The sequence below is a fragment of the Bubalus bubalis genome, chromosome 17 (genome assembly GCF_019923935.1).
Source record: "Bubalus bubalis isolate 160015118507 breed Murrah chromosome 17, NDDB_SH_1, whole genome shotgun sequence".
Classification (NCBI taxonomy): domain Eukaryota; kingdom Metazoa; phylum Chordata; class Mammalia; order Artiodactyla; family Bovidae; genus Bubalus; species Bubalus bubalis.
Window position 1 is genome coordinate 23,914,539 of NC_059173.1, and position 26,838 is coordinate 23,941,376.

At 43.3% G+C, this 26,838-nt stretch overlaps 1 protein-coding gene across 1 annotated transcript in view; it reads left to right on the forward strand.

Annotated features, from left to right (window-relative positions):
- Positions 1-26,838, forward strand: part of TMEM132C (transmembrane protein 132C) — a 446,846-nt gene that overhangs the window by 158,023 nt on the left and 261,985 nt on the right. Inside the window, exon 2 of the mRNA XM_025267822.3 lies at positions 1,169-2,057. Coding sequence (XP_025123607.3) covers positions 1,169-2,057 — 889 coding nt within the window. The remainder of the gene's footprint in view (positions 1-1,168; positions 2,058-26,838) is intronic.

Here is a 26,838-nt window from a genome sequence, read left to right on the forward strand (position 1 = left end):
GCTAGATTTCATTCAAAGTTTGAATCATAATCAGAAATCTCTCCCTAGACCCAGGTTTTAGAGGAAATCACCCACTTTTTCATTCTGTACAAAAAACAATGTCATTTTCTTACATCTAGATCACTCATCCATTTGAAGCGTATTCTCGTGTTTGGTGTGAGGTACGGACCTAATGTTATCTTTCTGCCAAATGGCTGGCCAATTGTCCAAGTACCATTTATTAAAAAGTCTGTCTTTGCCTCACGATTTCTGATTCTACCTTTATCACATACTAAATTTTAGATGTACAGGAGCTTATTTATGAACTACTCTATTCCATTGGTCTATTTTTCTCTTTAGCTACCAGTGTCATTAAATATATTTGAAACTCATGCAAGTTATTCACAAATATTTCCCACTTTACACTCATAAGTAACTTGCTAGCTTTCTGTCAGATCAGACTCCATGTATTTGCCATCGTTCAACAATTATACAAAAATTATACAATTTTACATTGTTCAACAATGTACAAAAATCTCCTTTTTTAAAAGAGTGGAACTGTGAATTTTATTTTATTGTATGTATTTTATTTTATTTGGCTTCGCCATGCAGCATGTGGGATCTTGGTCCTCTGACCAGGGATCAAACTTGTGCCGGGATCAAACTTGTGCCCCCTTCAGTGGAAGCATGGAGTCTTAATCACTGGACCATCAGGGAGGTCCCCCAAATCTCCCTTTCATAGATTTCAACCGATTGAATTGGTTGAAAGACAATTCAGCCAATTCACAATTTTGGAGCGTGTGATCATTTACTGGCTGATCCCCAAAGCAACCTGAAGATTCTAGACAAGTGGACTGAAAAATGTTTGGGCTTCCCCTGTGGCTCAGCAGTAAAGAATTCACGTACACTGCAGGAGACAATGCAAGAGAGGTGGGTTGGATCCCTGGCTCAGGAAGATCCCCTGGAGGAAGACATAGCAAGCCACTCCAGTATTCTTGCCTGGTGGGCTACAGTCCACATGGTTGAAAAGAATCCAGCATGCCTGAAGCGACTGAACACACATGCACTGCGGTGTTAACCCCTCATTTCTAAATCACTTGTCAATTTCCCCGGGTTGCCAAATGACCTCTAAGGAGCCCAGAAATCACCCCATCTTTGTCTTTTTCTTTTTTTTCTTTCCCCTCTGCAGTGATCGAGGGCCGTGGGCTCACAGACAACATCCAGCGATTTTCCTCCCTGCCCCCTTACCTGCCTGTGACCTATCAGGTGCTCAGAGCCGAGACTTCCTTCTTCCTGAAGGAAACCAACCAGGACTTGACACGCAACTCCAGCCTGCAGTCCCGGGTCGAGTCCTTCTTCCCCTACAAAGCCAGACAGCCGCCAATCTTAAATGCCAGCTATGGGCCTTTCTCGGTGCAAAAGGTCGTGCCTCTGGAATTGATGTCGACTCCCAACTTTTTAGGTCCCACCGACAAAGGGAGTTTCAACTGGAAGCTGAAGGCGCACATCCTGCGGGACAAGATCTACCTGAGCCGGCCCCGCGTGCAGGTGCTGTTCCACCTGGTGGGCCGGGACTGGGACGACCCCGGCCCGGCGCAGAGCCTGCCCTGCCTGCGTGTGTTCGCCTTCCGGGAGACCCGGGAGGTGCGGGGCAGCTGCCGGCTTCGGGGGGCCCTGGGGCTGTGCGTGGCACAGCTGGAGCTCCCAGCCAGCTGGTTCGGCACCCCCACCGTGGTGTCTGGGAGGAAGAAGGCGCCGGAGCCCCCCGAGGGCAGCCCCGTGGAGCTCTACTACGCCGTGCAGCCCGGGGACGAGCGTGGAGACTGTTCCGGGGGCGACGTCCGCAAGGGCAATGCCATCCGCCCCGGCAAGGATGGACTGCAGGAGAGCACATCCCACCTGCAGAGGATCGGCGCCGTGGGCCTCTACCGCGCTCAGGACAGCGCCCAGCTCAGCGAGCTGCGTCTAGACGGCAACGTGGCCATCTGGCTGCCCTCCAGGCCCGTCAAGCAGGGAGATGTGGTCACTGCCTATGTCACCGTGGCCAGCAATTCCACCGTGGACTTCTTCATCTTGAGGTAGGTCTGCACTTGAGAAAGGCTTAGGCGCGCCTGGGACGACACTGGATGGGAAGTTAGGGTGTATATACCAGAAGATTCCATTTTCACCACCTTTAGGGACCCTCTTGCTTCACACTGGAAGCCAGTTTCTGCACCTGACCACATGCTTTCAGCAGCTGCACTGTATATATTAGGAGGTGGGAGAAAATGGGCCAAAATTGCACCCCAAAGAAACAAGACTAAATTAATCACTCTCTTTTGACCTTGAATTACCACTGCACTTGAAGAGGGATATAATTTTTTTTGGGGGGGTGGCATAAACAGATTTATGAAGTATTAAAATGTTCCATGGCCAAAAGGGTGATCAAAATATGGTTACTTTATATTTATGGGCTTCCCTGATAGCTCAGTTGGTAAAGAATGCACCTGCAATGCAGGAGACCCTGGTTCCATTCCTGGGCTGGGAAGATCCGTTGGACAAGGGATAGGCTACCCACTCCAGTATTCTTGGGCTCCCCTTGTAGCTCAGTTGATAAAGAATTCTCCTGCAATGTGGGAGACCTGGGTTTGATCCCTGGGTTGGGAAGATCCCCTGGAGGAGGGCATGGTAACCCATTCCACTATTCTTGCCTGGAGAATCCCCCTGGACAGAAGAGGCTGCTGGGCTACAGTCCATGGGGTCACAAAGAATTGGACACACTGAGCAACTAAGCGCGCACACACACACACACACCTCCTTAGGTTTCAATTCTATAACCTCGAGACATTTACAGCTTAGGTTTTGGTTTGATTGGCCAAGACGTAAAGAATCCGCCTGCAATGCAGGACACTTGGGTTCAATCTCTGGGTTGGGAAGATCCCCTGGAGAAGGGAACAGCTACCCACTCCAGTATTCTGGCCTGGAGAATTCCATGGACTCTATAGTCCATGGGGTTGCAAAGCGCTGGACACGACTGAGTGACTTTCACTTTATATTTATAACTTTTTAAAATTAATTTCTATTGGAGTATAGTTGCTTTACAGTGTTGTGTTAGGTTTCTGCTGTACAGCACAGTGAATCAGCTATAGGTATACATGTGTGCATGTTAAGTCACTTCAGTTGTGTCTGACTCTGTGCGACCCTATGGACCCTATAGACCACCAGGCTCCTCTGTCCATAGGATTCTCCAGCAAGAATACTAGACTGGATTGCCATGTTCTCCTCCAGGGGATCTTCCTGACCCAGGGATCAAACCTACATCTCTTTTGTCTCCTGCATTGGTAGGTGGGTTCTTCACCACTGGCAGCACCTAGGAAGCCCATATGTGTACATATATCCCCTCTTTTTTGGATTCCCTTCCCATTTAGGTCACCACAATGTGACATTTTTTTAAGCTTTAAAATTTTTTATAGACATGCAGATACTTGGTTACATGACAAAGTATATGTTCAGTGGGCTCAAGGAAAGATATAGACATATCTCACCATCTGCCATCTCACTTTGAGTGTAAGCGTGAAAAAAAAAAGCCAAGAATAATATCCTTTTTTATTTGGTAGGGTTAAATCTTGCCAGTTAGGAACTGAGGAAACCCCAGTTTGTGACAAACACTATTTAACTTATTTGTTTTTTGGCCACTCTTCATGATTTATAGGATCTCAGTTCCTTGAATAGGGATTGAACCCAGGCCACTTCAATGAAAGCCCATAATCCTAACCACTAGGCAACAAGGGACATCCCTCAACAGAAGATTCTTTATTAGAGGTATTTCATCTCATAATAAAAGAAAAAAAGAAAGCCAAATTAAAGCAACCACAGAATAACCCACCTCCCATGACCTCTGCTGGTTCAGCAGATCATACGGAAAATGTAATGGGCCTGCTCTGTCACTCTGGATAATGATTCTGGGGTTTAGATCAGGGCAACCTGTTATATGAGGATAATTAATACTAGGGGGAAAGCCACTTAACGCAAATCCTCTTAAAACGTGGCCCAGAATTTCAGAATAATGAAAAAATATTTACTTGAGATTTGTTTAAAAGATAAAAATGACCAAAATCAGACTTTTTTAATGATCATCATTAAGAATGACTTAGGTTATAATTGCAGCAATGCTTTGGTTCTTTTTAGAATAAAAAATTAATCACATGTGGCTTGAGTTGCTTGGGAAAATATTCACAAAATAGACTGATGACATCTTCTGGCATATTTCACTTTGGTTTAAATTTGGTTGTCTGAAGATAAGAATGGTCCTTTTTAAAGGGTTTGTTTGTTTTTACCAAAGGCATTCAAAGGTTTTGATAAGTTTCTCGAGGCATTTCTTAGTCCTTTGGATTTGAATAATTTTCTTCTGAAGTGTCTAATGATCATCCTTACAATTTTTTTCTTTCAATTTTTAAGTGGACTAGTTTTACCAGATCCTTCTTTGCCAGTGGTTTGGGATATGAACAAGTGTTTTGCAGAATCACTTTCCATGATGTTATGTAATCCTGCATCTTCTACAAAGTACAAAATGTACCCTCTGGGGACTTCTCAATCTCATCTGTACTGAGGGGTGGTCAACCTGGTGCCTGCTATCTCTGGGGTAAGGAAAAATAAACTAGATGTCTTAATGAAAGTGCCAATCTTATAACTGCAGGAGAGGAGGTATTTCGATAAAAGGATCCAGGTTCACTTCTTCCTGCCTTGGGAAGAGAAAGATACTGATCTGGAAGGTCTGAGTTTTATTTCCACTGAGTCTCTTAGCACCTTGGTTTCATGCCATTCTATTATAAAATAAATATATCCAGCCCAGGCATTGGAAAGGAGCTACAGAAGACAGGGAATTAATAGTACTGCTAACAAGTTTTAAAAATTCCAGAGTCATAAGAACCCGGGTCTCCTGCATTTCAGGTGGATTCTTTACCAACTGAGCTATCAGGGAAGCCCCCTTCCCATTTGTACTTATCCCTAACTTCCCTCTTTCAAAAAGCAAGCTCTAGGGGTGAATATGTGTGAATAACCGGGTCCCCACAACTAAGATGCAGAGCTTTCCATGGCAGGTGGTGCAGTCAGACCTGGTTCACTGGAGAGGAAGAGTTGTCTTTGTTTTCCTTCACAAAGATGAGGGTGATGTTGGAGAAATCAGGTCCTGCAACCAACTGGTCTCAATTCTGGTCCACTTCCCTGGCCTGCCATCTCATCTCCATGTCCCTTAGTTTCCTCATTCAGATGTGATGTTGGTACCTACTGCCATAGGGATGGGAGGATTCAGTGGCTCATACTTATTTGTGAGGTGCTTCTAACAGTACCTGACATGTAAAAGTGCTTCTACAAGTGTTGGCTATTACTAACAGGGTTGTTTTTAAACATCTATCAGAACTTCAATAAGCACTGAATTCTATTTTGGCAGTAAAAGGACATCATGCTTTGCATCATGCAGAACAGCCACCAGGTCTGTTCTGAAAACTGTATTGATTCTTATTTTACTAGGATTTTTTTAAAGAAAAAAAAAAAAGGTTTTATAATGACAAGAGCTTTGGGGGCACAAAAGATGAGAATGACAGGGTTCTGGGTGGAATATTGGTTGATGCCAGGAAGGGTAGCAACCCCATTTCTGCCTTCCTGGTCTTTCCAACCATGGATTTGAGTCCTGGGAAGAGAGAGGTGGGAGAAAAACAGTCAAGGATGACTCCAAGACATTGGAAGTGAAAAATGCAGCTGCCATGATTAGAATGGGAAGGCTGTAAGGAAAGCTAGCATTCCCTTTCCAGATAACATATTTCATTGTATTTTAATTTGTATGTGCTCAGTTGCTTCAGTCATGTCTGATTCTTTGCAACTCCATGGACTCTCCAAGCAGGTCAGTTCAGTGGGTTTAGGCCCCTTGTCTCTGGACATATGGCTTATCCATGCTCGGTTGCTCAGTTGTGTCCGACTCTTTAAAGCTACATGGACTGTAGCCCTCCAGGCTCCTCTGTCCGTGGGATTCTCTGGGCAAGAATACTGGAGTGGGTTGCCATTTCCTTCTCTAGGGGATCTTTCTGACCCAGGGTTCAAAACTGTCTCCTGCATCTCTTGCATTGCCAGTGGATTCTTTACCTTTGGGTAAAGAATTTTACTTTGAGCCATTGGGGAAGCCCATATTTTAATTTTAATTTAATCAATTCTTCTAAGGAAAGAAGTATTCAGAAACACAAAAAGATGTATGTGGAAAAGTAATTAAGTTTGTGTGAGGTTCACTGAAATTTAGGGAACACCACTTTCTTTCTCTCCAAAGTAGCAGCACATGAAAATGCACATTTATTTATCCAGCTGCCGTCAACAGTAGTCCACTGGTTCAATCACAGGAGAAATCCATCTGGCCCATCACTGGAACCCAGCTGAGAAATTCATGGGAAACTTACAAAGGGACGGGGATTTAAAAGACCCCTCTTGACCATGAAATCCAAAAATGTTCTCCATCATCTCCTTGGAAGATAGCTTTGCTGACAAGGCTGTGATGCTTGGACTTAGCCTGGACTTCTTGGGAATTTTTAATAGGATCAGTAACAGACATGGAAACTTGACCTAAGCCTCCTTTACAAGATGGTTTTCACAAACAATACTCTCTTCCACAAGCTTGAGGAAGCAGCCTGCATTTCGTTAGCTACTTCATGCATCTAATTCAAAAGCAACCCCTGCTTTATGATCAGTCAGGTTCCTGAGACTCAAAAGTCAAGGTGTGGAGGTTGAAACTTTGTTTCCTGTGGATATAACATTATTTTAGAAAGCTTTTTTGAAAAATAAAAAATAAAATAATGACCAACGTAAAGGAAGAATACCTACATGTGTGTTTTACAAATACTTGTAAGCAGGTCAGTTCCATGGGTTTAGGCCCCTTGTCTCTTGCATATGGCTTGTACATGGTCAGTCACTCAGTCATGTCTGACTCTTTGCAGCTTCATGGACTGTAGCCCTCCAGGCTCCTCTGTCCGTGGGATTCTCCAGGCAAGAATACTGGAATGGTTTGCTACTTCCTTCTCCAAGGGATCTTCCCGACCTAGGGATAGAACCCATGTCTCTTGCATCTCCAGCATTGGCGGGTGGGTTGTTTACCACTGTGCCACCCAGGAAGCCCAAAGATGACCACTGCCATTGACAGTAAAGGAGTCGGGGAAGGGAGATCTGCATGCAGTAGACCACTGAGTTAGAAGAGCAGAAATGAAAACTAGCAATGATTCTGATCTAGGACTTGGCTAGCTTAAATGTTTTGGCACTGGACACAAACTTTTCACGAGGAGATACAATCATGAATGCAACAAACTCAAATGAGTTCTCGGTTGAGGGTGGCTCTGTTCTCAAACATGGGGCTGAACCAGTTACTGGGAGAGGAGGGATGAAGGCGGGAATCTGCGCATCTCAGTAAGTTACCTAGCAGCTCTGGTCACTTTGGACATTCCTGGAGAATACGTGACAGGTCACTGTGATAACAGAACGACACTGATACCTGTTTGTTCCCCAGGATTAACACCGCAGGAAGTTTTTACCGCCGTAGCTTAAGAGACACTGTTTAGTCCAAGTTACAATTAGATTTCACAGAAAAGAATTTGACAGCATAGATATTTGTAAAATACATGGGGTTAAGAAAAAAATACAGGAGGCTGGAAGTCACAAAAGCTATAATAGTACATGCCAGTCCTCTCTGCTGCTGTTCAGCTGTGTGAACCTGAAAATGTCCTTTAATATCTCTGGGCCTGTTTGTTCATTTAAAAATATGGTAACGAACCCTTGTTACTGTATGACTTGCACACGTGCGTGGTTAGTCGCTCAGTCGTGTCTGACTCTTTGAGACCCTTTAGACTGTAGCCCGCCAGGCTCCTCTGTCCCTGGGATTCTCCAGACAAGAATACTGGAGTGGGTTGCCATGCCTTCCTCCAGGGGATCTGCCCAACCCAGGAATCGAACCTGTGTCTCCTGTGTCTCCTGCATTGCAGGCAGATTCTTTACTCGCTGAGCCATCGGGGAAGGCAACTGTATGGCTTACTACAGAGTAAAGAACCAGTAAACATTTATTGAGTTAATGCAAAAGCAAATACCTAATGTCAAATTTGTATCACGAACTATCCTTTTCATGGATGTTTTCCTTCGTGACTTACTAACTGAAGTTTCTTGAAATAATATCAAGATTCCTTACAGCAAACATAAGCATTATTTTCTATTCTGAGTGTTTTCAAAACATATTGACAGTTGGGGTCATCATCCCTGAAAATTCCCATTGCTGTCTCTATGTGCCTGAATGCTAATGACAGCCTGGATGCTGAGGACCACACTCCTCACTCAAAGCTCAGTCTTAGGACTGAGGTTGTGAAATTACTCCCTGTGTTTGAACCAGTGTTCACATTATCTCAGGTTGCCAGTGTTAGAGCAAGTAGATCGCTCTTGACCTCACAGGTCTTTGAAGGGAAGACTTGGGGAGGCCATGGCATCTCTGGTCTTTTCAGGAAGCAGCTGAAATGGATCCCTAAAGAAGCTAAGGCAGTCCTCTCCCATTTAAAATAAGCTTGCTTAATTGAAATCCGTAATTCACAGAAATGCAGGGGAGATGTTCTCCTCCAAGTGTAACTAATTCAGAACCCTGCAACTCTGTAATTGGAATTAGGGATGCTAAGAGAGTCATAAAGAGTCTTTCCTCATTACAAGATTACATTATGCTGCTGCCATGAGTTTACACTGAGCATATCTCGTGTCTCGTAATGAAAAGAAGATGAGTAGCATACGGACTGGTTTAGTCTATGCCAGGATTTCCTAGCCTCTGCAAGATAGGCCTTTGTGGCTAGATCATTCTGTGACATGGCTGCCGTAGGATGCTTAACAGCATCCCTAGCTTCCACCACGAGCATGGTACCTTCTCTCCAGTTGTGACAACCACACTGTCTCCAGACATTGCCAAGTATCCCCTGAGGACAGAATCACCCTGATTGACAGCTATTCATCTACATCTTTGATGTTCAGAGGGTATGGATGGTCTGTGTACAGATTTGGGTGGGAAAGTAAACAGTTTATCTCATTCCCACAGAGCCTGGCAAGCTACAGTCCATGGGGTCGCAGAGTCAGATACGACTAAAGCGACTTCACATGCACACACATCTCATTCCTAGGCGTTCCTTTGGTCAAAAGCTGTCAAGACTGTCTCCTTGATTTCTCTTCTGACACGTTCCTTCATTCTATTCCTTCCCCACCAAGAGTTAAGTATCTTAACTCTTAATACAATCAATTATAAATCAAAACTTCCAAACTATTGGTGTCAGCCAAAAAGTTCATTCAAACAACCTCAGTATTTCAGAGGTGACCAGGAAAGAGAGAAAACAAGATACTTGGCATTACCCGTCTTGGATTCCTTGTGTTTCTGGATTTCTGTAGATCTCAGGTAGTTATCCCAAGTTCTATCAGCTGGTGATCTGTCCACCAAGCTTCCTCTCAAAGATACCCGCCTCTTCGGCTCAAGTCACTACCCTCAAAAGCAAAAAAAAAAAAAAAACAAAACGGTATCTCTCTATCTCCTTTTCTCAAGAAGAACTAAGAAGTATACAGCTGTTTACATGACTGCTTTTCCCCTTTCTGTGTAAGATTTGTCTGCCAGCTCTGATCATGGACACTTCAGGGTCTAAATCCTAGAAGGTGATTTTTTTTCCTGTTTAAGTAAAACATGATGAAGTAAAGAGGTAGCCCTCCCAGAAGAATAAAAAAGGAAGAGAGGCAAGTCTATACCAAGCATCCAGTCTTTAATAACCCTCACTTTGCAGAGGCAGGTCTCAAAATAAGGGAGCAGTAAGGCTACGGGAAATAGATGGGGAAACAGTGGAAACAATGTCAGACTTTATTTTTTGGGGCTCCAAAATCACTGCAGATGGTGACTGCAGCCATGAAATTAAAAGACGCTTAGTCCTTGGAAGGAAAGTTATGACCAACCTAGACAGCATATTCAAAAGCAGAGACATTACTTTGCCAACAAAGGTCTGTCTAATCAAGGCTATGGTTTTTCCAGTGGTCATGTATGGATGTGAGAGTTGGACTGTGAAGAAGGCTGAGCACTGAAGAATTGATGCTTTTGAACTGTGGTGTTGAAGAAGACTCTTGAGAGTCCCTTGGACTGCAAGGAGATCCAACCAGTCCATCCTAAAGGAGATCAGTCCTGGGTGTTCATTGGAAGGACTGATGCTAAAGCTGAAACTCCAATACTATGGCCACCTCATGCGAAGAGCTGACTCATTGGAAAAGACCCTGATGTTGGGAGGCATTGGGGGCCGGAGGAGAAGGGGACGACAGAGGATGAGATGGCTGGATGGCATCACCAACTCAATGGACATGGGTTTGAGTGAACTCCGGGAGTTGGTGATGGGCAGGGAGGCTTGGCGTGGTGCAGTTCATGGGGTCGCAAAGAGTCGGACACGACTGAGCTGAACTGAACTGAAGGGGCCTTCATTGGATGTTGAACATGAGACCTATCGATTCATTGTTTCCATCCTAGTGTGACTGGTAGGGATACGGACAGTCATTCTTGTTAATTACAGATGTCTTCCCAACCAAATTAACACAACATCATGTGTATTTAAGAGCTGCTGCAGGCTCCTAGCATTGTTCCAATGAAGAAACAAAAAGGATGAAGCATGAAGGCAGAGAAAAAACTTTTAAGGAGATGTCCTATAGGAAGAAGCTTGCTGTATGCAAGAATGTTAAGGGAGTAGTATTTTTTTCAGCAGGATAAGATTTGTAGATGAGTTCACTTCTAGAATCTCAGTATATGACAAGGGAATGCAGTTAGACTGCAGAAACTGGCTCTCATCAACTCTAGAAGGGCTTTGTGAGGTTCATCTTTTTTGAAATTAAACAAAAGTTTTATTTATATATATCTGGTTGTGTTGGAGCGTCATTGCTGCGTGGGCTTTTCTCCAGTAGTGAGGGCTACTCTAGTTGTTGTGCACGGGCTCTTCGGTGTGGTGGCCTCTCTTGACGCTGAGTGTGGCCTCTAGGGTGTGTGGGCTCCAGTAGTTGCGGGTCCTGGGCTCCGGAGCACGGTCTTGATAGTTGCGGCATACGGGCTTAGTTGCTTCGCAGCATGTGGAAACCTCCTGGATCAGGGATCAAACCTGTGTGTCCTGCACTGACAGGCAGATTCTGTACCACTGAGCCACCAGGAAAGCCCTTGGTTCATCTTGTAGAGAGAAACCTTGTTTCTCAGCCGCCCAGAACAGAGGGCAGAGTCTCAGGATACCCCTGGTGCGTGGATGGTGGGATTCAGGGGGGATCTCTCTCCTAATAGATTGAAGCCCATGAGGGAGCTTCACAACTGAGGCTCCTTAAACTTCCTCAGGCACAAAATATGCCCCAAATACATGCTTACAGCAGCATTATTCACAACATGGAAACAAACCAAACATCCATCAAAAGACGAATGAGTGAGTGAATTCTAATATATTCCTGCAATGTAATAGAATACGGCCATAGAAAGAAACGAAGTACTGACAAAGAGTACCATTGTGGATGAACTTTGAAAATAAGAGGCTGAGTGGAAGAAGCCAGACCCAAAGGACCACATATGGCACAGGTCTTTGTATAGGAACTATCTAGAATACGCAGGGCCATAGAGACAGAGAGCAGGCTGGTGGTTGCCAGAATCCAGTGAAACAGATGATGAGTGGTGGATGACTGCTCTAGGATGTGAGGTTTCTTTTTGGAGGGGTGAAAATATTCTAGAATTAGATTGTGGAGATGGCTGCATAACTGTACTAACCACCACTGAATTGTATACTTAAAATGTAAGCCTATATATATACGTTTATATATATATATATATATATATATATATAGGTTTATATATATATTGGGCTGACTAAAAAGTTCATTTGGATTTTTCTGTAAGATCTATGGAAAAACCATAACAAAATTTTTGGTCACCCCCAGTATATATTTCCCATGAGATGATGTATGTGGCAGAAAAGATTGTTGGTTTTGACCTTTCTTTATTGCCTCTAAGCTTATAACCACACATTAAACATGGAACGAATTTAAAAAAATAAAAAACCTCCAGTTCAGTTGAGGTTTTTTTTTTCCATCAAGTGATCAAACATTCACTGTCTTTCCCACACTTAGCAGTATTCTTAGGATCTTGCCAGGTTGAATCTTTCCCACCAGTACTAAAGCCTTTGTTCTCCTTTGTACCATATTATGATTAGAAGCCTTCTCAGTGTTTCTGATGAATAGAAATGACCAAAACAGAGACGGACTGGCTTACATCAGAGGTCTATTATCAGCTAGCCAGGGAATATAGATTAGGGCAGCTATATAGGGGAATGGAGAGCTAAGAGGGCATTAGCAGCCCCCATAATGTCAATTAGTTACCCCCGAGACCTCCCCAGATCAACACAATATGTAATAGAAAGCATTTTATTTTGTCCACACAGTCCGCCACCTCCATGCAGTAGTCAGCCTGACGTGTGCACCCTCTACTGTGGAAATGATAGGGGTGGTGGGGAAGCAGCAAGCAGTGGGGGAATTGATTCATGTGCATTTCCTTTTTTTATTTTATTTATTTATGTATTTATGGCTGTGCTGGGTCTTCACTGCTATGCATGGGCTTTCTCTAGTTGCATCAAGCAGGGCTCCTGTCTAGCTGTGGTGCTCGGGCTTCTCATTGCGGTGGCTTCTCTTTTTGCAGAGTACTGGCTCTAAAGTGTTCGGGCTTCAGTAGCTGTGGCCCATGGGATCAGTAGTTGCGGCTCCTGGGCTCTAGCGTACAGGCTCAATAGTTGTGGGCTTATGGTCTTAGTTGCTCCGAAGCATGTTGGATCATCCCAGATTGAGGATCAAACCCTTGTCTCCTGCATTGGGAGGCAGATGCTTTATCACTGAGCCATCAGGCAAGCCATCTTTCTTTTTTTTTTCTCTCTCTCCTGTGCATTTTTAAAGGGAGCAGCCTTTTCTCACCTCCAATAATGGTTGCCATGTTTCCCAGTCTTGAAGAGAAGCTGGAAACGCAGACTTTAAATACAATCTTTCAAACAGAATGACTTTTCAGCCATCACCATGCAGGCCTGGGGACCCTCTGTGTCTGCAGGATGCCAGGTTGCGTCTCCTGATCCATAAGTCAGGGCTCAAAGCAGAATGGATTCGTGTCCCGGGGCTGCTGTAACAAATTGCGCCAAACTGGATGTCTTAAAACAACAGAAATTTTTTCTCTGACAGTTCTAGAAGCAAGAAGTCTGAAATCAAGGCACTGACAGGGCCGTGCTCCCTCGGACAGCCCCAGAGACGAGGCTTCTTGACCTCTTTCAGCCGCTGGTGGTGGCTGTCAGCCTTGGGGTTCCTTGACTTGTGGCCACATCCCTCCAGTCTCTGCCTCTGTCTTCCCATCGCATCACCCTCTGTTTCTCCTCTGCATCTGTTCTCACATTGCCCTCTCCTTTCTCTTATCAAGAAATCGGACATGCAGGTATCACTTATCATTTACATATGGAATCTAAAAAAAAAATCAACACAAATGAACTTGTTTACAAAACAGAAATAGACTCAGAGACTTACAGAACAAACTTATGGTTACCCAAGGGGGAAGGGAGGGAGGGATAAATTAGGGATTTGGGATGAACATATACACACATTTACAACAACAACCTGCTGTTATATGTGCAACAACAACCTGCTATATAACACAGGGAACTCTGCTTAATACTCTGTGCTAACCTACATGGGAAAGGAATCTGAAAAAGAATAGATACATCTATGTATATAACTGAATCACTTGCTGAACTCCTGAAACTAACACAGCATGGTAGATCAACTATACCCTAATATAAAATAAAAATTTTTTTTTAAATGAAAGAAACCATTCATTGGATTTAGTACCCATTCCAATCTAGAATGGCCTCCTTTTGAGATCCTTAACTAGTCATATCTGCGAAGACCCTCATTACAAATAAGGTCACATTCTGAGGATCTGAATGGACATGAACTGGAAGAGGGGGCATTCATTCTTCAACCCGCTCCAGGGTGATGATGGGTGATGATGTATTTCGGACGTTCTGTTATGCCACCCTTGGTTCCTCTGAATTGCTTGGTGCCCCTTGGCAGCTCCAATTAGAGAGTTCCCCGTGGGGGGATGGTGATGCTATGAATAGGAATGTGTGCCTTCCCCACATGGAAGATAAACCCTTCTCTACTAGGGGAGTCAGACCTACAGGTTCAAATCCATGCCCCTCATTTCTGAGCACAGTCTGTGTATGTGCTGTTGTAATTGAATTTTAGGGGAGTGTGTTTTTCTTTCTCCTGATCCTTTTTATGTCTGAGAATACCAAAAGCCCTCAAAGGCAATTTCCAGATGCCTGGCTTGCCCTGGATAATTGTCAGGCCTCCATTTCCAATGGAGCTTCCATCTGCAGGGTCAAGTAGAACCCTCGAGAATGACTAGACAGTCCCCAGACTCATCCTGAAGAGGAGGAGACCGTCCAACACAATGGTGTTTGCCTTGACTGCCAATTTGGAGCTAATTCAGAAAATTCTGGAAACTCATTTTCCCACACTTGTGTCAAAAATGCATTTCCCTGTTGAGGGTCTCCCAAGGAAAGGTTTGTTTTCATTTTCTCCAGCTTGTCATTTTAAATGTATTCTGCTGGAAGAGAGAAAAGGAACAATTTTCTTTCTGCTTGGGAAGAAGTGAAGAAATAATGTTTCCTGCCTGGGGCCCCCTCCCCAGCTCCCCTCCCTGCCCCACAACACATCTGGGTTGCCAGGCAGCCCTGCTTCAGTGAAACATTTGAGAACGATTTGACTGTTGTGGGAAACATTTAAACATAAAATTGACTCCAGTTCTGTGAACAGAGAAAAAAGCAGAGTCCTTCTGACCAAGTCCTGACTCCTTTGTTCCACATTCTTTCAACCATTTAAAAGTCATCTTCGTTTTCAAGTTTCCCCAGATCACAGCTTTGTCTGTTGCAAACAATTTAGCAGATGCATAAGTGGCCCTGTGACATATGGTCCCTTTCTATCTGGGCACATTTTAGAGAAGAGAGGCCAGCTAATGGAGTGAGTAGTCATTGCAGTAAAAGAGTTTTCCTTCCTTTTTTGAGTCCCTCTTTTTACTTATTCTATTTTTTAAATTTGATTTTTAATTGAAATGTAGTTGATTTACAATGCCTCAGGACCTTCAGGTGTACAGCAAAGTGATTCAGTTTCATATATATATATTTATATATTTCATATATATATATATATATAAAAGTCCAGATTTGCAGCTGCTTTGGTGTGACGTCACTGCTCCAGGGTCCCTAAATATCAGAAGTGTGAACTGTTTATTTCTTACAACCCCAAGAGTTAAAATCTGAATTAAAACCTCAGAGAGGGGGAAGAAATCTCACCTGATTCAAAAGCATTCCGATTGCATGATTTAAAACCTTTCGCTGAGTGAAATAAGACAGAGAAAGACAAATACCATATGTATGATATCACCTGTAGGTGGAATCTAAAAAATACAACAAACTGGTGACTATAACCGGAGAAGGCAATGGCACCCCACTCCAGTACTCTTGCCTGGAAAATCCCATGGATGGAGGAGCCTGGTAGGCTGCAGTCCATGGGGTCGCTAAGAGTCGAGCACGACTGAGCGACTTCACTTTCACTTTTCACTTTCATGCATTGGAGAAGGAACTGACAACCCACTCCATTGTTCTTGCCTGGAGAATCCCAGGGACAGAGGAGCCTAGTGGGCTGCCGTCCATGGGGTCGCACAGAGTCGGGCACGACTGAAGCGACTTAGCAGCAGCAGCAGTGACTATAACAAAAAAGAAGCAGAGTCATAGATACAGGGAAGAAGTTAGTGATGCCCAGTGGGCAGAGGGAAGGGGCAGGAATAATGTAGGGGTGGGGAGGGGAGATGCAAACTGTTAGGTATAAGGTAGGTTCAGGGATGCACTGTGTAATACAGGGAATAGAGCCAATATTTTGTAATAGCTGTAAATAGAAAATAATCTTTAAAACTTGTATTAAAATTAATTTTTAAATTTGAAAACCAAGAAATAATTTTTTCCATGAAAACAATTAAAACCTTTCTTGGAATCTTGTTGCCCTTTCCTCTTCCATATCCTATGTTTCTAGTGATGCTGAGTATGTTTTCTTGTATTTCTTTGTCTTTTATGTGTTGGCCTCCATCTACTTAGCTGCTTGGGCTCCATCTACTTTTAGAAGTGTGATGCACTGTTTTATTTAAAAAGAAAGAGTCCTGGAAATTAGGACATCAAGACAGACAGAAGATCTGGTGTCAGAGGGGTAGAAGGGAAGGGAGAGAGGAGCTGTGGATCTCAGGACCAGTTACCAACTGTTTCCCCAGTTGAAGTCAATGATCTCACTCCCTCTGTGACTGAGACCCACTGCCCCTCCCACCCTCTCCCCTCTTTCCTCCAGTGTGGATCCACATTCTCAAGTCCTGACCTTAACTTACATCAACTGGGACTTCCTTCCTCCATCACCTTACCTTGAGACTATCCAGCCAGAAAGACCAGCACCCCCGACCGTGATGATGACTGTCCCTCAAGTGGGACCACTTGTGAGGATAGTGCATAGAAGATAGAGAGCACGTCTTACACGTCCCTAAAATGCCATCATCCATTGGCATTTTGCAAGCACTTTAGACATGCCTTCTTGAGTCTTCTCTTCTTCTGAGTTTTTCAGAAGCACTTTAAAAAAAAAAAAAAGAAAAAGTAAATTGCTACAACAAAATAAAAGAGTGCATAGCCTTTTCAGCAGCTCTCACTCAGAGTCATGTGGATGGAACCAGTTGTTCCTGAGGTCAAAATTCTGGCTGCCTCTGGGACTGCTGGTTGGATGGCCCTGTTGGGATTCTAGGAGAGTATATATGCATAGTGTTTGATGTGTCATTCATTCATAACTTGCTGTGCAGTCCTCTCAACAACCCATGGTGGGATTCAATCTCTTCACTCCATCAGCCGGATCCCTTTCTTACATGTTGTTATAATTCTCCTGCTGACTCCTTACATGGTGATCTCCATGGCTTCCCAGTTCCTATTATGCTGAGAATTTAGAAGTGATCTTCTCCTACATAGAAATAGCACCTCACACCCATTAGATTGGCTGCTATCAAGTTCACAGAAAATAGCAAGTGTTGATGACAATGTGGATAAACTGGGACCTTGTGTCCTACTGATGGGAATGTAAAATGGCACAGGAGGCTGTTTAAAACAAGATGGAGGCTCCTTAAAAAATTAAAAATTAAACTACCATATGATTCAGCAGTTTTTCTTCTGTGTATATACCCAAAATAATTGAAATTGGGGTCTTGAAGGCATATTAATATACCCATGTTCATTGCAATGTTCCAACAGTCAAGAAGTGGAAGTGTCCATCAGTGGATGAATGGTTAAACAAAATGTTCAATGGAATGCTATTTCACTTTAAAAAGGAAGGGAATTCTGACACCAGACACCTGCTGCAACATGGATGAATCTTTCTTTTTTTGGTTGTGCTGGGTCTTCATTGTGGTGAGCAGGGGCTATATTGCAGTGCTTCTCTTGTTGCAGAGCATCAGCTCTAGGCTTGCAGATTTCAGCAGTTGTGGTGTGAGGGCTTAGTTGCCCTGCAGCACATGGGATCTTAGTTCCTGGACCAGAGATCAAACCTGTGTCCCCTGCATTGCAAGGCAGATTCTTAATCACTGGAACACCAGCGCAGTCCCCACTCCCTTTTTTACTGTAGTATGTACATCCTGTTGGAGGAAGGATGCCATTGTGTTCACTTGGGTAAACCAAGAGTCAGGTTTAATCGCCCCTCCCAGGGCACACTTGGAAATTACCTGGAGATCTTGGTTGTCAAAACTGAGGAGGGGGTTTCTACTGGTATCTTAACGGGTACAGACCAGGGATGATGGTAGATCTCTTACAAGACATAGGACAACCTACATTTTCCCCACCAAAGACTATTTACAACTCAAAATGCTCATCAGTGATGCTGAGGTTGGAACACCCTGAGAAAAACAACTGGTTGATCATGGCATGCATCGCTACAACCGTGGGTTATAACCAATTGTCTCTCAGGCTTCAAAGTCAGCCGTGGTTCTCAGTGAGTCAGGGATGTACCCACGGACATCTGGGGAAGGCCATCTGTCGGGAACATCATGGTCTTGCCTGGCAACGGAAGAAACCCTGCTTCTTTGAAACGCTCCTCCCAGATGTTGGCAGCAGATAATGCGACCATAAGCCATTGAAATCAAGGCCAGTTTTCATGTTTACCAAAGAGCATGAATCTAATATAGTTTGTCTGTATTTTGAGATAAGTATATCTTAATACCCTTTCTGAAACAAAGAAGAAAAGCAAAAAGAAAACAACAAGAAAAGGGCTTTGATAACATCAGAGAGGTCTGTTCAAAGACGGAGTCATCCTTGACATCACACTGGCAGAAAGAGTATCACACTTCAATTACTACTCATTTCATTAGCGGTTAATGAGTCCTTCCCAGAACAGGCTCCATGGGCACGGGACTGGCTCTCAAAATTGATAGATCAGTGTCAGCGTGTCTCAGAAGGAAGGGCTGAAGATTGAGTCCAGCTGACAAACCCAATTATGCCATCCTGAAATTCACAGGAGAGTGCAAAGGCTGGAACATGGCAGCTGCATGCAAATGGGCAGTGGGAAGGTGCCGCCTCCATTTAGTTGAGCTGTTGGTTACAGGATTGGGGAGCAGCTTGGGCTCCCCAGGAACCACCAGAGCTACAGAATCTCTAATGAGTTCAAGAGACAATCTCCCCAATCTTAGATGCATATCTGTCCCTTTGCCCAATTTCTCTTATGATATTTTTAAAATTAATTTTTATGGAGTATAGTTGCTTTACAGTATGTTAGTTTCTGCTGTAGAGTGTAGTGTATCAGCTACAGGTATACATATATCCCCTCTTTTTTCTTTAATTTCTTTCCCATTTAGGTCACAGCAGAGCACCATGTAGAGTTCCCTTAGCTATACAATAGGTTTCCAACTTTATACATAGTATCAATAGTGTGTATATGTCAGTCTCCATCTGGGAAATGATATTTCCATATAAGGGATATTTCATCCTCATGTGCTTCTTATTTCTTTCTTAGTCCATGGTTCTTTCCAAGATTCAAACCACAAAGAAAACATGTTATATTGATTTCTAGGAATGATGGGCTGTCATAGCACAAATGGAAAACAAGAGAGTGAAATCCTTAAGTTTTGAATTGGACCACAAAATCTGGAAAACTCTTATCAGGTTTGTTCTTATTCCAAAAAATTAGATACTGGTTTCCTAAACCAAGGGTGAAGCCAAAAAAAAGTGACAGATGGAATTAGAAGGACTTAAATATTGATTGGACCCTAAAAGGATCCTTGAGCTTTGAATAGTCCATCTGAGAAATTTGGGAAACCAGAAAGCCATGGATCTCTCTTCTCTCCTTCCTGATATAACACAGAACAAGCAAGATCTCTGAGTTCTCTTGTGCCCAGCATGGTAGGAAAGAGCAGTAGGATGAAAATGGTAAAAAAAAAAGCCTTCGCCCCGTGCAATTTCCCATATTTTCTGTGTAGTATAAGGACCATAGAAGCAGCTAAAGGAATGCTGGCTTTGTTGTCAGAATAAACAAGAAATATCATTGGACCACCTGTCAAGTTGCTCCATTGACTGAAGAATATGCCTTTGACATATATGTGCCTGGATAGACACACAGACAGTTTACAGATGCCAGTGTGGTCTGATGCCACAAGGACTGATGTCTCCCCTGACCACTGACCCCCCCCCCCAAGAATGGAGATGGTCCTCAAGGGCTGAATGCCATTGGCTCAAAGTCTTCAGCTACAGGGAACAGTGCTCAACCAAGGGTAGTTCACACCAGTGATCCCCACCTTGGGTGGACATCAGAATGTATATAATTAATGTATATATAATATGTATTGGGCTTCCGTGGTGGCTCAGATTGTAAAGAATCTGCCTGCGATGTGGGAGACCCGGGTTTGATCTCTGGATTGGGAAGATTCCCCTGGAGAGGGAAATGGCAGCCCACTCTAGTATTCTTGCCTGGAGATTTCCATGGACAGAGGAGCCCAGCAGCTACAGTCCATGGGGTCACAAAGAGTTGGATGTACTAATTATTTTAAAATACGTATGTAATTCATATGAAGGATATTAATTTTTTCAGAACAGAAATAAATATACATACAGAGAGAGAAAGGGAAACAGTCAAGGAGACAGACAGAGAAACAGAGACACAGGAAAAGAAAAAAGTTATACCTGGCAGATTTTCAAAGTTTGTCAATTCAGATGAAGAGTAGGTGAGATATTCTTTTCATTTTTCTGTGGCTTTAAAATTCTGTGAGAAAAAAAAATCCAATGTCTGAATCCTACACTACTCTAGGTAAATCAGAATCTCTGGGGATGTCCCGGGATGTCATCAGTATCCTTAAAAATCTTTCCAGGTGATACTGATAAACAGTGAAGATTGAGAACCCCTGCAGCAGGCTTGCCCATCTCTCCAGTCTTATTTTTTTTAACGCTGTTTCTCACACTCATTGCACTAAAGCCTCACTGCTTTCTACTTGCAACATCAAAACTCATTCCCATCCCAGGGCCTTTGCACCTGCTGTACTTGCTCCCCGGAATGGTCTTCCTTCTGCCTTCAGGGAGTTGGCTGCTTCTTGTTACCGTGGGCTTGGCTTACATTGGTTCTCATGCCTGTTCACCTTCCAGCCCAGATAAAAGCACCCTTCTTCAGGTTTTCTGACACATTCTGTTTTTACCACCCTTTGTCCTTGATCATCTTGGTATTACCCTGTTTGGATTTGCAACCTGAAAATACCTGTGTCTGTGCCGTTGTATTCCCTACAGCATCTCAAAGTGCTTCCTCTCAGATGAAAGATCCCTGCATGCGTGTGTGCTCAGTCACTTCAGTCGTGTCTGACTCTTTGCGACCATATGGACTGTAATCCGTCAAGCTCCTCAGTCCATAGGGTTCTCCAGGCAAGATACAAGTGGGTTGCCATGCCCTCCTCCAGGTAATCTTCCTGACCCAGGGATGGAACCTGTGTCTTCTGCATCTTTTGCGTTGCAAGTGGCGTCTTCACTGCCGAGCCACTGGGGAAGCCCAGATCTAAGACATACTTAATTCATGAAGATACTAGTGAGCTGGTAAGGGTCTGGGTCAAGGGTGGTCTTGTGACTTCCTGGAAGCTTTCATGGTTCCATAACGAAGTCTTTAGTGTTTGCAAACAAGGGAGGGAGCAGGCTGATAATGAATTAAGTGAGTTTTTAGATTCTCTTATCATTTGATTGTTAATGACAGCCATAGTTGCTCAAGAAGGGACTTGTATGGAGGAACCAGAGCTTAACCTTAGATTTCCAGTTGGACCACACTCAAGCAACTGGACTCTTTTAGGAAGAAATAATCTCAACTCTTCTTTGACTAAAGATAGTGGCAATAAATATCTTTCCTGTTTATTCAGAGTAAAGGACATGGTCCCCCTTCTTGGCACGTAAAGTATTTGATTAGATTTCTTGTTCGCTTCCTCCACTGCACTTAAAAAGTGCAATTAACCCTGTGAGGCAAGGCCATTAAGAAGTAGTCTTAAATCGAGACCCTAAGAATTCATTAAGAAATTATATTTTTCAATCTGATGGAGACGGGAGAGACTAAAAGGAAGAAATTTAAACATTACACAGAGGCGTGAAGGTCATTATATTAGGCTCTCTCACCCTTGAGGTTAATTGAAACCACTGAAAGCATTCTCCAAAAAAGAATGGAAAGTTACCCATGTCTGCAACAGACTCATACAAAATTCTGAAATACAGGCACCTGGCATTGCCGCAGCTTGTCCTTAATTCTTGAACTGTCTCCAGAAACGCAGGCAGCACAACTGTTGCTATGGAAATCAATGTCTTTTTTTTTTTTTTTTTTTTTTTTGCATAAGAAAAGTTAAAGAAAACGTTACTTAAAAAACACCTACAACTTTTTTCTTTGCCTCCAGATTGCCATCATTTGTGCCAGCTAATTTAAACAGTTCAGGGGTGAGCACATTCCTGTGGAATTGAACAAAGGAAAGGGATTAGAAGAGAGAGGTGCAGTTTACAAGGTTCAAGTGGCCTCTTTTCCCCTCTCCTTTCCTCTCCTAAGGTTTTGTTCTCTTTGCTCCCTTCCTTTCTTTCTGCCAGTTCACTGCATGTGTTCAGAGCTCTGGGTACACATGAAGCAGAGTTAACCCTGGGTGATGTGACAGTCATTGATATTTAAGTGTGGATGCCTTGGCCCCAGGGCACTCCAAATCCATAGAGGGGCCAGGAGCTTGGTGGAGCTGGAGTCCTCTCGGAGAGCTGGCTTCTCTTGTCTGGCTCTTGGGTCTGTCCCTCCTGTAACTGCCGAACATCCCTGTGGCTGCCACTGAGAAACACTTCCATGCTGGCGTACGGAGGGCTTGCTCTGAGTGCCTGGCAGCCACGAAATCTCTAGAGAGCATGTCTCTGTCAGGGTTCTGGCACTCGCTGCAAAGTCTGTGTGGAATAAGAATGAACTCCCTATAATGGAGTAAGTGGCGATTAAAAACCACCCCCTGGGGATGTTACACTGGCTTCTAGAATGTTCTGTCTCCAAGCACAGCCAAGCCCCTGTGTGTAGAACATGAAAGAGGAGACCACAAAACACTAGAGAACCACAGTAATGCAGTCATAATGAATGTGAGATTATTAATCTCTGTCATCTTCAAAGCCGTGACAACTTTATAATACTGCATTTTCTTTCCCCTAATGCTATGAAAGGTAAAACGCAAGGAAAAACTGCATGGAAAGGTTGGTGAAATGACCCAATATATAACTTTGGTCAAATTTATTTGGCCTTTCAGATATGTTAAGGTAACTCTGCTTTCAGCAGTTGAATGCATGATGCTACCAATTGGCTGGGTGAAATTGTCATTCACCCTTCTCCTGCCCTCAATCTTTCCCAGCATCAGGATCTTTTCAAATGAGTCAGCTTTTCGCATCAGGTGGCCAAAGTATTGGAGTTTCAGCTGCAACATCAGTACTTCCAATGAACACCCAGGACTGATCTCCTTTAGGGTGGACTGGTTGGATCTCCCTGCAGTCCAAGGGACTCTCATGAGTCTTCTCCAACACCACAGTTCAAAAGCATCAATTCTTTGGCGCTCAGCTTTCTTTATAGTCCAACTCTCACATCCATACAGAGGCTGTTTTTCACCTGGTTGCTTTGCATCCCACCATTATGTTAGGTCCAGTGCCTGTGCTACACAGGGACTGGGGGAATTTGGGGATGCCCAGCTGAGATCTGTACTCACTTAAAACATGATGGAGTAAGAAAGTAGCCTTTTTAAAGTAGAAAATCCCGATAGTACCTTCACATTTGCCTCTGGGGGCTGATTGTACTATTGTTTTCTAAAAATGCTTCCATAGCTGCAAATATAAATGAATAAAGAGCATGTGGGATGCGAAAGTCCAAGGTATAAGAGAGTATATGGCTTTTTTCTTTTTCTTTTGTTTGACTGCACTGTGTGGCATGTGGGATCTTACTTCCCTGACAAGGGATCGTACCTGTGCTCCCTATGGTGAAAGCACGGAAGTCTTAAGCACTAAATCACCACGGAAGTGTCTTTTTAAAGTTTTTATTTATTATTTATTTATTTTAGTATATGGCTTTTTTCCACCTTCAGTTCCTCAAAGTTGCTCTTGAACCAGGACTGCGTACATTGGATAGGAAATAATTCCATCAAAGGAATCCAGTACCAATAGGAATGGGAACGCAAATAGTTATGAAAGAAGGGACTAGATGTCTGGATCAGTATGTAAGGGATACATGCAGAGGTTTACAGATATACATTTGATAACAAGCTTTCTGGAAAGGGGGAAAGAGAGGGCTCCTATTTATGGTATTGGCCTATTTCTGTGGTGTGAATACTCTGACCATTCACATTACTACATGGCTAACAAAGTTCCTGAAAATTTGATACATGGGCCTCAGGAGCCAGGATGTGCCAGCTTCAGAACACACCTGAGTGCATCTCATTATTTTAGTTGCTTTTTAGAATACATACTAATATAACCCCCAAATCAAGTACTACATATACTCAATTTCTGAAACACTTGGCCTGCTAAGCATTAGAATAGAGACATTTTAGACTTTTTTAAGTTGTTACTGATTAAAATGGACAGTAGGTCTTTTTCGAAACACTGGGGAGAAGACGACAAAGTTTTCAGCTGATAATAACTTACCAAGAACTTATGTGTGCCAAGCCCCAATCTAAATACTGTGCATGGATTGTGCTTTCTTAATAAGTTCTCATAAAGGCCCTAGGATGTAGGCATCATCATCATCGTCATCATCAACTTTATGTTAGAAAAGAGGAAATTGAAGCACTGGAAGTTAAGTTACTGTTCCAAAGTCACAGAGCGAGTAACTGGTGGAGCTGGGATTTGAACCCCAGTGATATAGCTACTGAACTGTATCAGTAGCTAAAAAGGTATAATGTAGCTTTTTCTATAATAAACCACTCCAGAAAATAGAGGTTTGGAACAAGGGCTGTTGCTTTATCTCATGATTCTCTGGGTCTGTAACCTGTGCTGTGCTCAGCTGGGTGGTTCTTCTGCTCTTGACTGGGCTCACCCATGCATCTGCGATCAACTGCCAGGCAGTCCTGTGGTTCTGCTTCTGCAGGTTAGTTGTTGACCGGGATGATGGGGGCCTCAGAGCCACATATGTCTCATCATCTTGTTCATGGTGTGGTCCCAGGGCTCCAAGTAAAAGCAAGGTCTCAACTTGAAATCAATCCAAGATGGCTTTTGCCACCTTCTTTTGGACAGAAGAAATCACAAAGCCATCCTGTGCTCAAGGAATTGGGAAAGGAACCTCACTTTATTATTATTTTTTATTAAAAAATGTTTAACTTTTATACAGTTTTTAAAGGTTATTGTCCATTTACAGTTATTATAAAAGATGGTGATATTCCTCATGTCATACAACACGTCCTTGAGTCTATTTTACATGCTATGGTTTGTACTTCCTAGTGTCCTACCCCTGTATTACCTCTCCCTCCAACTGGCAACCACTACTTTGTACTCTCTGTCTGTGAGTCTGCTTCTCTTTTGTTATATTCACTAGTTTGTTGTATTTTTTTAGATTACACATGTAGGTGATGTCATACAGTATTTGTCTGTCTCTGTCTGACTTATTTCACTTAGCATACTGCATCCATGTTGCTACAAATGACATTATTTCATTCTTGTTCATGGGTGAGTAGTATTTCATTGTATGTGTGAAATATTTGTTAATGAAGAACCTCACCTCTTAATGGGGGCTTCCCTGATAGCTCAGCTGGTAAAGAACCTGCCTGCAATGCAGGAGACCCCAGTTCAATTCCTGGGTCAAGAAGATCCATTGGAGAGGGGATAATCTAGCCACTCCAGTATTCTTGGGCTTCCCTTGTAGCCCAGCTGGTAAAGAATCCACCTGCAATGTGGGAGACCTGGGTTCCATCTCTGGGTTGGGAAGATTCCCTTGGAGAAGGGAAAGGCTACCCACTCCAGTATTCTGGACTGGAGAATTCCATGGACTGTATAGCCCATGGGTCCACAAAGAGTCGGACACGACTAAGTGACTTTCACACTCTCACCTCTTAATGAGAGAACTTCAGAGTCACATTACAAAAGATCTCACTATGGGGAAGGAAAGAATTATGACCATTTCCACAATCTATCACAAGGAATAGCCTGAACAAGAAGTTATATTCTTTCTCTTTTATTAACCAATTCATAAAAACACAACAGTACATGGCTTAAAATCTCGTGGCTTAAGGAAGTGTTTTCTCAGGGCTTCACAGCATTTTAAAACTAAGAAATTTTATGTAAGAACCTGGTTTTTTGTTTTCTTTTAAAAATCAGAAGATCCGAGAATTGAGCCCATGTTTTTTTTTTTTTCTCTCCAGTAGTTAGGAGTCAGCTCATGGTGGCTTTGGTGGGGGCGGGGAGGCTTTTGTTTCCTACTCCATCACAGCCCCCACCACTTCCTCTAGGACCTCCCAGGCAAGCCTTCCTCACTGCAATTACTTTCCTGACCCCTGGAGGCATTTTCGTTTAAGATCCTGCTTTAGCATTTCAGTAGCTGTTGTGGGCTTCCACCTTTCATCAAGTTAATTTGTTTTAACCTGCTCCACTGCTAGAAATAAAACTGACCAGATAGCTTCTTATTAGACTGTGCTTTGGGTCTGTTTCCAGTTTATTAAGATGACTTCTCCATTTGGACCAAAGCCAGGATGAGACCTCATTCTTGTTTGATGTTATCACCATTCCATTATGGAGGAAGTAATAATAGTTTTCCAATATGTCATGTGTGAAGACACAGTCTTATGAAAGCTTGGCTAGATATGTACTACAGTGTCCCCCATCTGAGTACAAGATAATAATGCTGTCTATAATCCCAAGGTCTCAAAAATAGCTGTGATTTTATGGCAGGTGTCTTTTTAAACTGTGCAGCGAGTAAAGAGAATCAAACTGCTGCTTCCTGGTAAAGTGACTGGAAGGTTCCACGTGGAAATCCTTAGGGAGAAGATGAAGGTATATTTGACACTCAGAAGCAGAAATGAGGCAATTTCCTAGAAAATGGAATCAAGTTCAGTATTCCGTAGGTTCTAGAAGCTTCCAGGGAAATATCCACAATGCCTGTGATCCCAGCCTGTGTGTGGAGGGATGTGGACCTTGCGTTTCACAAGCAAGTGGCTAAACATAGCTTCAGGTTATGAAGGGAATGCTCTGTGCTCTCTGGAGGAGAACGTCATAGGACGATGGAAATGGTCTAAGTCAG